The 18,124-nt window shown below is 36.3% G+C and overlaps 2 protein-coding genes across 5 annotated transcripts in view; one reads left to right on the top strand and one right to left on the bottom strand.

The window, feature by feature from the left end:
- obe (activating signal cointegrator 1 complex subunit obelus) overlaps nucleotides 1-3,649 on the top strand; it is a 230,274-nt gene extending 226,625 nt beyond the window's left edge. The window contains exon 33 of the mRNA XM_081732076.1: nucleotides 2,910-3,649. Within this exon, the coding sequence (XP_081588202.1) occupies nucleotides 2,910-3,034 (125 nt within the window). The 3' untranslated portion in view covers nucleotides 3,035-3,649. The remainder of the gene's footprint in view (nucleotides 1-2,909) is intronic.
- LOC145664952 (uncharacterized) overlaps nucleotides 1-18,124 on the bottom strand; it is a 66,668-nt gene that overhangs the window by 29,845 nt on the left and 18,699 nt on the right. The window contains exons 1-3 of one of the 4 annotated variants that reach the window (XM_081732099.1): nucleotides 16,000-16,133; nucleotides 9,373-9,582; nucleotides 6,389-6,674 (exon numbers count right to left, since the gene is read on the bottom strand). In XM_081732099.1, the coding sequence (XP_081588225.1) occupies nucleotides 6,493-6,674; nucleotides 9,373-9,582; nucleotides 16,000-16,012 (405 nt within the window). In that variant the 5' untranslated portion in view covers nucleotides 16,013-16,133 and the 3' untranslated portion in view covers nucleotides 6,389-6,492. Of the gene's footprint in view, nucleotides 1-6,388; nucleotides 6,675-9,372; nucleotides 9,583-13,810; nucleotides 13,928-15,999; nucleotides 16,134-18,124 lie in introns of those variants that run through there. The other 3 variants (XM_081732108.1, XM_081732089.1, XM_081732117.1) reach the window with 3 other exon arrangements.

The raw sequence follows: 18,124 nt of genomic DNA, 5'->3' as shown, positions 1-18,124 counted from the left end.
GGGGGCTATAAGATTTTGTTTTTATTTTGTATTTGAATGGCAATTAACTACTAAGAGCCTATGAGCGATCAGACACATTTTAGAGTCTTTGTATATATTGTTGTGAAACTCTGTGTAAGGAGCGGCGTAACTAGTCAATAGAACAGTAGCAATCTGTGATGTGGATTGACGAATCTCATAATGTAATGGGCGATTCGATGGCCGAGTGTGTGTGGGGGGGGGAGAGGGGCGAATGTCTGTTGAATGACAACTAGCTGTATAGTGCCAACTGTGAAATTCGGTGGAGATAGGCTAAAGTTAAAATGTGGGCATGTTTTTCCTGGAAGAAGCTAGACCTTCATGTGTGGGAAAGTGGCTTGAAGCCAACAATGTCCCACTTGTGGCCTGGCCTGCGCAAAATCCGGATTTGAATCCCATTGAATATCTGGAATGTTTTGGAACGCCGACTTTGTGCCTCATGATGCCGACCCACATCCACTGCTCTTACCATCTCGGCTTTGCGCGAAGAATGGATCACTATTTTCCAAGATAGCTTTTGCCCCTCATTGTCAATATGTCAGCGAGAATGGAGTCTATCGTCAAGTTCAAGAGTGCCTCCAGACCGTATTGATTACCAGTACTTCCGGTGGAAGGCCGTCCTAACTTCGTGTCTGGATATTTTTTTATCACTTACAGTATATATAAAACACTCATGCTCTGAATAAGATTTCAAACCTAATCGAATGGCTAGGAAGGTATTAGGCTGTTGGTCGCAAGATATGCATGTCAGGGGTTGAATTCTGCTCACGACATGGGCATATGACGATGATGGGTGCCGTCTGAATTTCACCATCTTAATGTATTCTGATAGAAGCTGTAGCTCAGATATTCATAACAAAGCAAGTTAACGTGTGCCTCTGTCTTGTTTTCTTTTAATTGGATATTTGTAATTAATCGTCGTCACAGTTTTTGCTGCATTACCGGATCAGGGGCGTCATTTCAAACTTCGTTTGAGGGAGGCAGGAGCACCACCGACATAAAACTTTCACGTTTTGTAGTAATATATTAGTAGACAATCGATTAAAGTATATGTATTCCTCAAACTCTTGGGGGGGGGGGGGGTCAAGAGTATATTTTTCTAGTGACGAATGATGTTTATGCCACGTTTCATGGATATGTATGCAGTGGTACAGAAATCATCTGCCATATTGTATTTACAATTAGTTGGCAACACTGACCAAATAGGTATGTCTGGGTGCAAAGCGATATTAGCAAACTCTTAGCCGGGTTACGTTCTAGCAATGAGCCAAAAAGGCACATGATGGGCTCAGGCGTTTACGCGTGATGCATCGTAACATTCATTTTTACTTCCGTCGAATATGCAATACATAGGGTCACAAACACCAAAAAACTGACCCTTTATAGGATCAAGTGTGAGTTTGCCCGTGATTTGAAAACGGTTTCGTACTTCTTTTGGCAAGAGCTTTAAGCAGATATATAGGTTTTCCGCAGGTACTTGGTCCCGGAATGGAATCATCCCTAGTAAGACCGGAAGTGGTCGAACTTTCCTACTTTCGTTTGTCACTATCCCTCTAGTGCAGCCAGGAATTATAGATCTGTTTCAATATTGAATTCGCAAAGTTTGGAAGTCTGTCGTGGTTCCACAGCTGTAAAACAAAACTTATTTCATTGGGTGTATATATACAAGATATGATCAAAAAGTATGGTGAATGTGGTTGCAAATTCCATGTATCGATGTTGTATCCATTTTAACTAATAAGCCCCGTAGCCTGAACCTTTGGTACAGTCAGTGTCGAGTTTGAACGAATTGTGACATGTTAGTTGGCTTCCAGAGGCAGAAGAGTGAGGATGTGTTATTATTTAATGTACTTACAAGGTATGATCAAAAAGTACGCTGAATGTAGTTGCACAGTGCCATCTATCGATGTTGTATCCATTTCAACTAGTAATCCCGGTAGCCTAAACCTTTGGTACAGTCACTGTCGAGTTTGAACGAGTTGTGACATGTTAGTTGGCTTCCAGAGGCAGAAGAGTGAGGACGTGTTAAGAGTCTCTGTTGCGCGCCAACATTAAGTTTTGTTCTAAGCTGCACGAAATGTCAAAATCAGTGTATCGTTATAAAGGGATGGCATTGAAGACTGTTTACAACTGGTATGAGCGATTCCAAAGCGGCACGGAGTCGATTGAAAACCAGCAACAATCGAGACGTTCTTCGACGTCAAAAACAGATGAAAACATGTGCAAAACGTAGTATAAATGATTTGTTCAAACAGGCGGATAGTATTCGAGAGCTGCGAGAATAATTAAACATCTTGTATGGGTCCGTGTAAAGCATTTTAACCGCCAATTAAATGGGCAAATGGCTTCCTTCTTTACCATGAAAATGCATTGTGCCACACTTTGCTTTTGATCTGCGCGTTTTTGGCCGGAAAAAGCATTCCTGTCTGTCCACACCCGCCTTACCCACCAGATTTAGAACCATGCGACTTTTGGCTCTTTCCAAAAATTAAAACAGTGCTTAAAGGAAAACGTTTTGACACCACTCCTGACATTGTGAAGGCCACGACAGAGCAGCTGAACGCTCTTCCAAAAGAATCCTTCCAGAAATGCATCCAATCATGGATTCAACGTTGGAATAAGTGCATTGCTAACCAAGGACAATATTTTGAAGGAGATCAAATCAAATTCCATGTAAACTTATTTCTTGTTTCTAATAAAATTATTCACCGTATTCTTTGATCACATCTCATACGTATATATAATGTTTCTCCATTTGAAGCCATAAAAAAATCATCTTATGAACAGACTGCTTGCCCTGTGCTTCAATACATGCTTTGACTCTGCTTATAAGTAGATCTTATTTTAATGTTGCAGTTATACGTAGGCTAATATGTCACTTCTGTTTGCAGGACGCTATATTTTTACTTTGTTCCTGATGTCCGACTGCTATTTGGGTTGGGACCAACAGTATGATCTTCAATTAGAAGTCATGATGAGCAGAACGGTAGCGGAGGACAGCCAGGCCGAGGAATAAACGAGGGACGTCCACAAGTATGTTCGAAAAGGTCGTCAAAAAAGATGTGCCAAGTATCCAGTCACCTTTTCATCGAAGATATTTTTTTTTAATCGAAATTAAGTTTTTAATCTTTAAAAAAACTTTATTGTAACGTTATATATAGTGCATATATACGAATGTTAAATAGGGGAGGGCAGATGGAAGAAACCACTTTGTGAGCGCGACGTCTGTGATGTTAGTTGTTGCTCTTCATGAATGACGTGCATTCGAGTCCGAACATTTTATTAATACACAGACTGGCCTATTTTTCTACCCGTTTTGTGGCATGTACTTTTTGCATAGGAGAGATATTAGTCTACTTCTTAAGAAGTAGTTCTACCGATTGTTTTGTGATACTCTGTTATATATATATAGAAATATATAAACGTATAATTTATATATATATTTATGGATTATATAGATATATATATTTAATGTGAATATATGTGCTGGTGCGAATTAAGTATGAATCCAATACGCTTGGATGAATTTTTTCCTAGTAAAGTCGATCAGGTAATTTGTGTAAATAAAATGATGAAATCTGTTAATGGAAAAGAAAATTGTTTTAATAAAACTTGATTTTATCTTCGATAATTTGCACTATTGTGTTTCTTGTAATACAGCATGTTCGAGAGATATTTGAGAATAACAGTAAAGGTGTTAGCGATACATGGGAAGAGTCGATGGGTTAACCACTGACGATGCCCTATAACGACATAGTCAGTTTTCTGCATTTATACTCATACCGTGAGGAGTAACTAACCGTACGTAGTACTTTATCTTTCAGTATTTTTTACAATATTTCCCTCACATTGAAATTACAATAAATTAAAATTTTATATTCCCCTCACATTGAAATAAAACATTGAATTGAAAATTTTATACAAAGTATTTAATGAGAAGCCACTGTTCTTTCAAAGTATCCTTGCATAATGGATTGTTTGCATAGTAATGAACAATTGGGTTCTCTTTCCGAAATCGATTCCTTTCAGTCCATTCCAAATAAGGATTCGGTCCTATACGTCGACTCCTTTGGTTGCGGTAAGTTGTATGATTCCAACTTCGAAAAAGAAGTTCGGAAACTATTTCAACAATAAGTCAAATTTCATATCTAAGTCAGAAACGTTATCTTGTATTAACGCTTTTGTTTTTAATTTCTGTAATCCAGCGCCGTACATGGAATTTATGAAGAAAAGGGTTCAACTTCCCAAACATGCTCATAACGTTTGAAGATACGCACATTTTTTGCATCTTAGTACGGTTAATGTTTTATTTTTCCATAATATTTTGTTGAAGTGTGTATGTCGGGGAAAAGGGGAAGGACTTAACACCTAGAAACATTGCATTACATACGCATGAATTGGAAGATGACAAAGGACAAATTGAAAGAACTATCGAAGATGATAAAAAGTATAACTAAGAATATAAGAACTCACTGTGGTTGCAGAGGTAATAGTATGTTAGTAGACAAACATCCTTCGATGAGTAACAATACGTAGGATATTGTGAATGCAGTTGTATGTACACTCATGTCCAAAATTATTGTCGCATATCTACAACTGCTTTCTTGTAAGAATATAATTTGATAATGATTGTGCAGGGTACTTTTAATACTGATACTATGTGCATAATCAGAAAATGTATATTTCATAGGAAAAAAAATATAAATACGAAAATTATAATGAGTAAAATAAAAAGATACTAAATAGACAATAAATTTTTATTTTCGTGTTATTGTTCTTATTTACTGCTCTTTTGACATGAAATTTGCCACATACATGTCTTTTCCGATTACACACATACTAACATTATAAGAAATACCGGGCGAATTCGTTATCAAATTGTATTCCTACAACAACATATTTATAGACATGCGAGAATAATTTTGGACATGAGTGTACAAAACGAATCCGGAGAGAATGAAAAGGAAAAAAGTAATTTTCGCCTAAAATGATGAATGTTGTGAAACAGTACATGAGGGTCACGGTGGCTGTTGTAAAGTGTTTACCTCTGGTGCATGGGATCTTTGGTTAGATCCCCAGCCAAGTAAGTTTGTGGTGGACAACATCGTGTCCATGAGTTTTTCTCGGGGTACTCCCGTTTCTTCCCACATTATTATTCCACCAATTATTCCATCATCATTCACTTGCTTTAATTATTGTCTCCCTTAAATAAATATACGTAAAAAATGTCTATTATAAAAATGAGGCAATCAGATTTCTTTCAACTTCGTGTAATCGAATGAAATTACGTGTTTAAATCACGTGAGAAAACCATAGTAATCCGGTTTAAGTCCCTAAGTGGCAACACCAATATTTTGATATTGTGCACAGTACGAATTTTCCCTACTATATAATATTTACTATGTGAACACCTTTCCTACCTTACAGCTAAAGGCCTGCATCCTATGATTTCAAGCTACCCATGTTATATAGTGGATTTGATATTAATCCTGAGTCGTATATAGAATAATGTAACTGCCATTCCTGGAATCTTGCTATGTAGTCGTTGTTACTATTAACCACTCCGTTAATCATAATTAGTTATTGAAATTTAAGTAGTAAATGGTTGGTTAAAATATTAAAGGCAAATAAGTAAATGTTGAAGAATTACGCAAAGGAAGTGTGTATATATGGTGTAAGTAGCATGCGTCGTTCGTTGGTGTTATAAAATAACTTTATCTGAGGATTACCCGTATCTTGATTTTTATATTACTCGAAGTTCTAAGGAATGATCGTTCAACAGGGAAGTTGTCAATTTGTTACGCAATGCACTCTACATTTCTATTCAGCAATTAATCCTGGATGTAGCATTTCATTTGCTGCTAATGAGTAATGTCTATGTATAGTGTGTTTATTGGTTAATTATTAATTCCATTCCGTTGTTATTTCCTTTACAAACACAGTAACTTTTCAATGGCCACAACCAGAGATCTGGATAGATATCGTGCACATCCTGGGAATAAAGCTAATACACTGTTATCTATCTCACCTCTGTATTCATCAGATGTATAGCTGCAGAACGTAGGTTGATGAAGGCGACAAAACGCACGTAACACACAACTCCTAACAATGACGTACACATTTAGGGTTGCCAACTGCCCAGTATTTTTGTTGAGCTCAACTATATACGTAATTTCAAGGTTTAAAATACAATTATTCTTTATCTGTTTCGAGGATTATGACCGGGTGCCGGTAATTTTATTGCTTAGAGTTGGCAACCCTATACATATTCCTAACCGTGATGCACATACTGCTTGTAAAATGAAAGTCTTTCGGTAAGCTTTTAAGTCATGTGATAGAATAAAGTTCTTTTATAAAATAAAAGACATTAATAATAATAATTTAAATGATTTTATTGACACAGTTCTGCCTTTATTAATTGTTAGAGTGATGCCTGTTGAAATATTTCTTATTCCCTCCCTTTTATTGGTCATTTTACAACAATGAGGGAATAAGAAGTAGCAGCAGAATATATTCTTTAACCAATGGTAAGCGAGCGGAACTCCCTGTATTACACAACATAGCGTCACACTCGCAACGAAAAACGCCATTTTGCTCATCACAGTACATGTCGCTATCATCTTTCAACTTGTGACACCCTCTTGCCGTCCAGAAATCTGTGAATAAAAGTGGAACATTTAAACGAACATATAGACTAGTATAGTTCTCTTTCTGTGTAACAGAAAAACATAACTTGCTTCGTTTTAATTAGAAAGATAAGATACACCATGAAAGGTTTATTCACATATGCGGTGCTTTGTCCATGCAGTTTCCCTTGCCATGCTCCATCTATGTCATAGCTGCAAACATTGACACATGCCGTTCCCATGCTGTGCTGCTACTGCTTTCTAAACCATTTCTGAAGATGGATTACAAGAATTAAGACTTCTAACTGGTTCTGGGTCGCTTCAAGTACTCCGAGTAAAGCCGAAGCATCGCGGCCGTGACCAGGGTGGTTTCTCCAAAGAGGATTGATTGTACTGGTGTGATTATAGTGATCAGTGGGTTTCTCTTCAAGATAGCACTGTCGGGACATAGCAGAGGAACAGCACAGGCACGACAAATCGTGTGAGAATTAAAAAAGAGCACCCAATGAATTGCCAATGCCACAGTTTGAAAAGAAACTTCGTGATCCACGGCACGACAAAGGTAGGGCACCTTTGTGTGAATTAGCTTTAAGAATGTTATTCAGGTAAAATAGTACATGTGTGTATACATTGGTGGAACCTAATACCTATCTTGATGCTTGTTATTTGTTACCACTGATCTGTAGTAATAGTTTTTGTATTATTACGTTTGAATTAATTTTGTGGTATAAAGTTTCGTCGCATTTGGAGTTCTAATAGAAAGTTGAATAGGAGGCCACACGCAAAATTTTGTCAGTATGCTTTTTAAGTAAAACGATTTGGCGTCAGTCTCAAGTTCCTTTACGTAACAATTCAGGTGTTTAAACACAACAATTTGATACATCTAATGTCTAATTTATGTTTGTACCACCTCCGTTGTAGTTTGTGCTGTGACTATTGAAACTTTTTCTACAATTGACTTTAATACGACTTCAAAACATTGGCTGTCAACATGGATTTATATCCGTGACATAAATACACCTTTTGTAGGAATTTATAGAATAGAATAGAAGTTCAGTGCTTTGTTGTGTTAAACGTTGATTTTCAAGCTGCAGTTCAGTGATATGTAATTGCATCTGGCATTAGCAATCGTAAAATAACTAGTTCAACTCCCAAATTTCTGAAGACTGATGCTGACTCACAAAATACAACAAAAACAGAAGTACCATTTTAGGCAGGTGATAAATGCTCCAGTGATCAACATCACGAAATAAAAGTGTTTCTAGTCTGGTAAGCATACATGATATTGCATATTACATCAATACAGTCCTATCTAACATAGAAAAACTAGATATTTTAATTTCTTTGTGGGTTCCTGATAGTTCATATGAATTTCCAGTAATTGAAACAAGTAGAAAGAAATTAACGTTTGAATGCCTTGTCGGTGGAAATGACTAGCATTTTCAGAGGAATCCGGCGCTTTTTTTAAATTTATGTCTTTTGTATGCACCTAAGGAAGTTCGCATGTCCAAGGGCACTCGACCGAAAAACTTAAGATCTTCAACAACTGCAAACATGGAGTTTACCAATTTAATAATCATCAAGTTACAAAATATAGGTGGTTATACACAGGGCAAATAGTGGCGGCCAGAACTGGTAGCAAGTACTGGTCACTCCCTTAGTTTCCCGCAAGTATGCCTATACATTGGGTAAGTACTTGCCGCAAGTAAAGGAGTTTTACTGGCGACCAGTTAGTGTTATCTTATGGGTTAAATTTTTGATCTCAAGAAATTAATATCATTACCCAACAATGTGTTGTAAAAGGTCTTCTCGTAACTTTTTCAGCGCACTTTCACGTTTAAACTTTCGCATATTCCATAACAGTTTGTAGTTTTGAAATATATCCAAAAAGGTAATAATCTTATCACTCCATCATTTGATAACTTCCATCTTCTCAGGAAATCTATAGACATGTTTAATTACAAGATTTCATGACAAATAATCAATTTTTACTTGCGACAACCGTCCATTGGTCGCAAGTGAAATGTTTTGACAAGACAGTTCTGGCCGCCAGTAGTCACGTGACGCGCTACTTGCCGATTGCGCACCAGTAAAATCAAACATGTTTGAGTTTTCTGTCCGTCAGTACCTAATTGCCCGTCCAATATGGAAAGTACCTCTATAGACGAGGAAAGTAGGTGTTAAGTTGTTGACTTCCGGCAACTTGCCGCCAGTTCTGGCCTTCTACTTGTCTCGTCTGTACCTTATGATTTAAACTGAAGCACTCACACTGAATCTGTTGGAAGTGTAAAAGACGTAATAGAAGAAATTAAGGAAGTTTGAACTACAGCAGTGTTTAGAAAAGTGTTGTCCAGACTCACACAGGAAAGCCCCTCTTCAGATAGATGTGTGTTACAAGGTGGGTTAAAAGACTTGATTCAATCTGCATATTTATTCAGTTGTTAGATGTTGTTCTGTTTGTGTTACCGGTACATTATTTCCTAACAACATAGATATTATCCGTAAAATGTTTTGCTTAAAGGGTGTTCTCTATTTTACAATGTATTTCATACCATAAATCCATCTACTATCAATAATTTATCCTAAATTTATTAGAATACTTAGATTTTCGTAGAGACAACTTTTTTTTATTTTTTGTTTTACCCTTTAAGGTAGCTAGGATGCCTAATCTTCGTATGTTTGAAAATTGTGAATAAGTAGTAATGAAAGTTGATTTACGAAATGTTACCTGTTCTCATTGTAACGCAGACAGATTCAAAATCTCCAAATGGACACGCTAGCTGGTACTGTGGGCTTTCTGTGTCAAATTCATCGCAGGTGCCAAGTCTTTGTCCTCGGAAAGTGCGTGTTAAGTTGGCTTCCAACAGCAGGGCAACATCCTTCGCATAATCGCTACCAATCAAAGGAGGCTTACACACGTAACACACCAGACTCATACCTGTGAGATATGACACAGCTTACTAATTTAATAAACTCCTTATGGGCAATCTACCTAACATAATTACAACATTCGATTTCACAACCTTGTTTTTCCAACATAACCTCGTGCTATTATTATATATTATTGTATCATACATACAGTAGTTCCGCCAAAACATTAAAATTACCTGCTACCGTACCATACCACCTTCTTGTTAATGAGTTTTTCTTTCCTTAAATTTATTTCGTTATCAAGTATCTATAAATTCATATCTGAAGTTCACTTTAATTCTAATACTGGTAGATGCCATGGTCGTAGGTACAACATTTTATTTCAACTTTTGGGGTTATCGAAAATTTCCCATGTATTTCAATTGTGTATAAAAAAAAATGAGGCAACAATTGCTGTTTAGTTCTTTCGAGCTAGGATGAGAGAAAAAAAGAATGGAGGTTATGCACACTGGCGGCTTCAGAATTTTGGAAGAAGGAAGTTGCATAGGCAGTAGCGACAAAACTGGTTGTTCCTTTCTTTTCCCAGCTTTGAGGCCTTCAGTGGTGTTTGACTTCAAGGAAATTCTTTTAATTCTGATGTGAGGCACAAATATCACAAGAAACATAACAAGTTGGTGATTGCATAATGATATATCGCAGTATATGCCTTAACATGTGGAACTATTGAACATAGTTTTAAATATTTTATTCGACACAAACAATTTGCTATCCAAGAAGTGGAAAACACTTGATGTCAACACCATCACGTGTAACGATGTTGCCAACACTACTCCACCTATTACTTCAATTGGAATGTCTCAACCATTCTATAAAACTACAGCTGTTGGGTACAGTAGCGTAACCATGATTTTGTGAACCCACCTGCAAAAATAATTTCCCAGCAACCTACACTGGGAAAAATCCGCTATCCGGACAGCGGTATATTGTACAAATATTCGGTATCCTTATGTTTACCACAAAAATCAGTCACAGCATACGTTAGCCATTTCCTACATATGCACTGTCCTTTTTGCCACTTAGATACGTCACATCATGCCGTTGCAGGATGTCTGACATCTAACAATCCTCCATATATTACATACTTATATGTATGTTGCATATGTCCATCTGTATGTGAGATCCTGACGCCTATAGACAGTTCTTCCGTTAGTACGCGAAGTACGTTTATTCGGAACTCTTATACGGAAAGTACATTATATAATACTAGCAGCGTTCACCCCGCTTCGCTGCGGTCACCCCGGAACGCAATAAACGTTGTTACTTAGATAATTTTTACTTTTTCGCTTTCAAGTGATATGATAAAAACCATAGAAGATTGCACTAATGTTAACATTATATCGCCTGTCATTTATGTTAACCCGCCCCGCTTCGCTGTGGTCACCCCGGAACGCAATAAACTTTGTTACTTAGATAATTTTTACTTTTTCGCTTTCAAGTGATATGATAAAAACCATAGTAGATTGCAGTAAATGTTAACATTATATCGCCTGTCATTTATGTTAACCCGCCGAGTGACACGGTCATGCGGGTTGCATATAAATACGTTTATTTTTATACCTATGATGAACTAACAAAGGATTTGTACGTTATGGACACTTGAATGGTCAATTATCTCAAGACACTGGTAATTAAAAATTAAAGTGATATGATAAAAACCATCTAGGGTCCAAATCCTAATAACCCCCCAAAAATGAAAGAAATTGGTTCAGCCGTATTAGCGTGATGAGCTAACAAAGGATTTGTGCGTTCTCTTTTATATAATAGATATATACGTTTCAGTTATAAGTTTGCTCTACAGCAAGTCCACAAACTACAGGATTTACACATGTAACCTACGTTTTTACGTACACCACATACGATCTTTTTCTGAGTGTAAAAATAAACATATAGGAACAAAATCAGTTTCAATTTGTAGTAGTAGGTTCCACACAGGGGCGGATCCAGGACCGACTTCTGGCAGGGGGGGCGTTGGGTTGTCGTAATGCTACTTTTAAGGATTCCAAACTCTGGGATGGATTTTATTTATATATATAAAACAAGAAAGTTTCCTCTTCTGGGGGGACAAACGCCCCCCCCCCCACGTGGATCCGCCCCCTGGTTCTACAAGACAAAAATGCAAGTTAATGTACTGATTATCATTGCTAGGTCATACCATCTGTAAGGGTCTTCAATAATTTGGGAAGTAAATTCTCAATATTTTTACGTTGCAGAATATAGAAGTGCAAAAGAATGTATCATTACTAGGTTAAGAGTTTTGAATTATTTACGAGAAAAATCCTAATATTTTTATATTGCAGAAGATAGAAATGTAAGTGAATGCACTGGTTACCATTACATTTATTACTGAAAGTTTGCTCTAAGGCCTATTCGGTTATTTAAAAGATAAATTATTAATATCGATTATTTTAGTATTGAGGACAGAAATTTAGCTTTCAGTGGCAATGCATTTTTTTTTTTTTTTTTTTTTTTTTTGCTTCTCTGCTGTAGATTTAAAAATCCAAAATTAACCAACTTCTACAAAACGACTAAAAACAAGAAAATAATTGAATCCCTAAAAGCAGAAAATAACAATAAGGCACCCATAAGATAAGATAATTCATTACTGTTACTTATAAATAGTTTTAAAGTATGTGCCAACCCAAACAAATTATAGCCTGGTATAAAATTATTTTGTATGGTGGTTGTCTGGATAAGCACAGACTTCAAAGATTTTTATAGATAAACAATTCTGCTTTTAAGCGCTTTATTATTATTATTATCTTATTTTTAATGTGCTTTTGAATTCGGTTGTCAACGAACTTAAAAAGTTCGTTACTGAATGCTCAATGTACGTGTGTGTTATTTGCGTATTTGTCAATTTTGAGCCCTCCATTCGATAGAGCATCAGAAACTATTTATATTTGAAAGAAATTATGGAATTTTTCGCGTTACTTACCGTTCCCAAGATATTGGCCAAAATTTCCGATTTCGGGAAATTTAAGAAGCCATATCTCGGGAACTGTAAGTCATATATGATGTTAACACTTTCTAATCACCCCCGATTACACGGTTTCAGAAGTATTGTGGCTTATTGATGCGCGTCCATGTGAACTCTAGGCGAGCATGTATATGTGCATCTCTGCAGGTTAGTTTGACCTGCAAAGCAGAACAAATAATATGAGTACAGTTACATGTCCCTGCACTGCATTCCAGACCTAAAATTGTTTTCAGATTTGTTGCAGCAGCGAATGAGTTTGCTGCATTAGCTTCACTAATTGAAACATTTTCATCTTACGTTGTCACTTGCGGTCTACTCAGTTTCGCTTTAGTTTGTAACCCTGTTCCCCCTTCTGCTTCAAATCGTTCAATTCAATATCTTACTGTTTTAATATCCAGGCTCGTGTGTCGAGCAACTTGCTTTTTAGGCATCCCAGCTTCGCATATGCAATTATTCTTCCTCTATAAGAGAAAAATGGTCTACCATCTTTGGTTCGTTTTCTTTTTAGAAAAGCAATTTGCCATAGACAACAAACAGTTCTTTATAATTTCGTTCTGGCAATGCTCTTGGAGCATTCTCAACTGCTTTTTCTTTTAAGTTTATTTTTAATTTTTTTCCAGTTTTGCGTTACCCTAGTAGTTTAGTTAGATTTCTAAGCTAAAGTTAGGACTCTGATTTCCTATGAAATCTGTCGGCTTATAAAACACGCGAGACAAAATACGAGGGTGTCTTGGAAAGTTCGTGGTCTAACCTACAAAATTAGAAAATATTCGGATAAGTTATGTTTTATTTTTCCACGTAATTCCCCTCAACCGAGATACATTTACGCCATCTCTCCGGTGACGCTTCTATATCACTTTTTAAAAAATGATTCCTCGAGCCCTGCTAAATATCCCAGTACAGCACTTCCCCCTCTACTCTTGAATAAAATCACTGACCCACCCAAAAATGTGTTTAGGTTTCTAAACAAGTGAAAGTCCGAGAGAGATACTGTAGATCAGGCGAATAGGGCTTGTGCGGCAACAGTTCCAACCCACATGTATAAATTTCTACGATGGATGCAAGGGACATGTGAACGCGCGCATTGTTCTAGTGAAACAACACCTTCCTTCACAGCATTCCTGGTCTTTTAATTCTGATTTCCTCACGCACAGTCGCAGAAAGGTATTGAAAATTGACAGTCTTTCCCTTGTCCAAGAAATCGATCTGGATAATGTCCCTAGCATCCTCCAAAAAATGATGCCATAACATTGTTTACCGACAAAACTTGTGTGGCTTTCTTTGGAACAGGTCGTTTCTATTGCTTCGATTCTGGTGTATTATGGTGTACCCATGTCTCGTCCTTAGTACAAATCTGCCAATAAACTCATCCTGATCACTTCCAAACAATCATGGGAACACAGTCGATTGCGTTTGTGTTCAACTGAAGGCAACTTATATACCCATCTCGCGGACATCTTTAAAAAAAAAAAAAGAAAGAAAAAAAAGAACTAATTCGTTTATGATAATGTTTTGTGCTTGCTCATAGAAAATATCCACCGTCTCGGCTATCTCTCGGATTTTGATTCTGCGGTCATTCAGAACCAGGTCACAAATTTTATTGACATTTTCTGTAGTGGTCGAAGTTCGTGGCCTTCGTGAAGTTCGTGGCCTGCCACTGCGGGGGTCATCTTCAATGCTGTTTCTGCCACGTTTAAATTCAGCTATCCATTTTTTCACCATGACGTGGAGTCTCCTAGTGTCTTTACTACGTCCATATGAAGTTCCTGTAATGTTAAGCCCTTTTTATGCAGATACTTAATGACAGTTCAAGGCTCGATTTTCTCTATGTCGCAATTTCCGTCACTTTCGCCGAAATAGATAAATTAAATTTTACACAGTGACTACCAACGGATATAGTTACGCAGCTAGTGTATAAAACATTAAAATATTTGTTTCCTTCCTCGTCAGGCTACGAACTTTTCAGTATATATATATATGGTATGTATTAATCGGTCTACGCGTTATGGAATTATGAGTATACTTGAACATACACACGATGCCAAGGAGCATAAGGTGTTTCATAGTTTAATTCCAAATACTGTCATGACCTAGGCGGAGGACTGTCGTCTCTCCCTCCATAGATAGATATAGATATAGTTTTTCATTTAATGTGGGGGCCCTTTTTGGATTCCTGATTCAGCTGCACCATTCGCAGTGTTGCACCGTATGGTCCGTGGACCATGGTAAAATTCGGCTATGAAGAATTTCTGGTGTCTTTTTGGCTGGATTTTTGTGTATGTTGGTGTCCTGAGCCCATTTTTGTGTATGTTTAATGGTTAATCTACTCCTGATATACAGCACCCTGAAATGGAGGTACTTTGTATTTGGAGAAGTTCTTTTCAAACCGTGTATATGTTTTATTTTATAATTTGACAAATGTATGTTTACTGGGAAGTAATCTCATTCCTAGGCAAAACAAATACCTAGGCAAATAAAATTATGCATGTTAACGTGACAGACTCGATATTCACACTGAGACTGCATAAGATGTTGACGCGTACGCGCTGTGGGGACCTGGAAAAGAGAGACGCGCAATATTACCAACTCTGACTCCAGTCTCATTATTTTATTCACAGCCCTCGTACATCCTCGTTAATTAATAAGAAGGGTTGGTGAGGACACATAAAGTTACCGTGGGCCTTTTTTTAACTTGAGTGAAGAATGAAGATCACATAGACAATGGAATTGGAGATGGAGTTATGTCACAGGTTACTTGAAAATCATTTATTAAACTTGTGTCCGTAATTGTACTTTCAAATGAATACTCTTCAAAGCAATTTGAAAAAGAAAAAAATAGTAAAAAAAGAAAAAAAACGTAAACGTTTCAAAACTCATTTATCTGTAAATAAAACTGCTTTTTAATTCTATCTTTAAATTTGTTTCCACGTACCAAAGTCAACTACCTTACTCATTGTTATCGTGTAAGTTCATGAATTAACAAACATGGTAATCAAAATATTTTCCTCTAGGTACGTGTACCTATTATTTCACCACAAATACAGTAAGTACATAACCTTAGCATTAATCAGAAAACAAAACGACTTGAATGCTCCAATTCGTGTCATTGCAACATTTAAACATGTTTTTAAAAAAACGCCATATCCAACCTAAAAACAAATTTAAACATTAAAGCTATATTTGAAAATTACTAAAGTATGTCGTCTACAAAACTCGTATTATCACTCAATGCAAAGTATGATATTTATTGATGTTTTATATGATGATTTATATTTATCAATGCCCAATAACTTTACAACACAAATAAACATAAATTACATTAAGATCATGCTCCAAGACTCAATTCTTTTCATTTACCTATAAACAAAATTTTCCTAAATATTGGTATAAAAATTATCAATATCTAAAGTTCTAAAAAAAGATAAATAAAAACTACAATTACAATACCTCTCGCTTGCATCCCTGAATACGTTAATCATAAATAACTCATAGCATAACCGCATGGTGGTGGCGGCGGGATATTCAGGTTATTCAAGTACTGGGTCTCCTCTATAGCATAATATTGTATGATGTAACACTGTCTACGTGATCATAAACAAATGCAAGGTAAAAATTATTTATGAACTAGTATACATATAACGTATCAGATTTGTAAATTTAATTTTCATCATCGTAAAGTTTAAGTTCCAACAAGAAATATGCATAGTAAGTAGTCTATTTTTCCCATATTTAAATTCTGCATGATTTAATGCCAGTTCTCCCTTCTTTTCCCCTGGCGCAAATCCATCTGTTACAAATACGGTAAAGCCGGTGTTGGGACCTACGAAATAGGCCTGCACATGAAAGTATTAAAAAAAACAGTTTAGATTGTGAAAGAAAGAAGTGAAGTTTCTCTCCTAAGACAGGAAACTGTCAGACGTCAGTATCCGAAATCAGATATTGGCAAGGAAAATGAGTATCGAGTTTTCCTAATTAGCTCAGTATTACTCGATTGTAAACTTGAAACATGTTCAGACTTTATGGCGGAATAATATGAGCAACAAAAATATATAGGATAAAAATTATCTAGAAGTGATTTATATAAAGTGACCTCTGCAACTTTTTTGCCAGATAAGAAGCAAGCAACGGGGATAAGATAATGTTTGTTTTCCTTTCTAAGTGATAAAGTGCTAATTTTAATAGTAATTTGAATTTTGGAGATTCTGCCCCGAACGACCTCTTCATAAGATTAAGACATCACCAAGCTAACGAACGAATAACGATTTGTTTTTATTAAGTAGATTTCCGTGCTATATTCATAATAAAAAATTGAACTGTTGCCAAGGCAAAATTTTATTTATTTGTTCTTCCCATATTTTATAAATAACTCATAAACATGACTGAAATTGTTGTAGGAATTTGCCACAAAGTTGTCAGATAATAAAGAAATGTCGTATGTCACTAAACACTAGCCTAAATCCACTTATAAAACCACATATGTGTTTAAAGATTGATACATTAATTTCCAACCTAATATATATTTTTAGTTTAACGTCGCACAGTTATGCACCGGTACTAGGGGAGAAGATGATGAGATTGATGATAACTAGAGGCAAAATATTAAAGTTTGTATTTTAAACTATGCTTGGTATAGCAATGAGAACAAGGATCTTAATGTTTCATGGTATGTCGAGTCGAAATAGCGTGTTTTAAATTTTAATTATGAAAATATTTTGACATTTTATATATATATATATATATATATATATATATATATATATATATATATATATATATATATACTACCAGATTGCTCGTTTTTCGCACGGGGAGAATGAGTTTTATTTTGGTCATAAAGGGTTACGAGAGCTGAATTTGGATTTTAAACGGCATCGAAAGTGCTACTGTTCATCTCAGGGACCCCGAAATCTATGGATTCGATACTAATATTGGTTATTTTCGATCATTTTTAAATTATTCCCCCTCCCCTCCTCAATTGTACACTACGTGGCAAAAAATTGCGACTCTTGAAACTTTTCAGTGGACGATTCCCAAGCTCGTAGTTACATTCATTCCTGATTTTACTTTTAGAAAGACAAGGTGTGGGACTCCTTAAGTAACTAAAAGTAAAATCAGGAATGAATGTAACTACGAGCTTGGGAATCGTCCACTGAAAAATTTCAAGAGTCGCAATTTTTTTTGCCGCGTAGTGTACCGTCAAAGTGAAATAATAAAAAGCGTCCCATGCCTGAACCTCATCTATGTTGAAAATATGATCGAGGTCGGTCGGGTGGTTCGAGAGTTATAAAGTCATAATCACTTTCAATTTTTATTAGATCTTGTATATGTCGTACACCTTATCTGATCTCTGACTTCGGTGAACCCAGTGACCTTGCATTGCCTTGTAGGATAAACGTATTTTTTTCACTCCTCCTTACAAGTAAACCTTACGTTTGGGTGAATCGAGTTGCTGACTGAGACACATATGAAAAAGTAGTATTAAATGCGGTCAGTATTTCAGAGAAGTTGTAGGTGCGAAGCTCCAGGGGTTTAGGAGATACAGCTACCAGAACATCACATGGAAGTACAGAAT

The sequence above is a fragment of the Thermobia domestica genome, chromosome 1 (assembly GCF_964235325.1).
Source record: "Thermobia domestica chromosome 1, izTheDome1.hap1.1, whole genome shotgun sequence".
Classification (NCBI taxonomy): Eukaryota; Metazoa; Arthropoda; class Insecta; order Zygentoma; family Lepismatidae; genus Thermobia; species Thermobia domestica.
The sequence above is the reverse complement of the archived record's forward strand: the minus strand, read 5'-3'. Positions and strand labels throughout refer to the sequence as shown.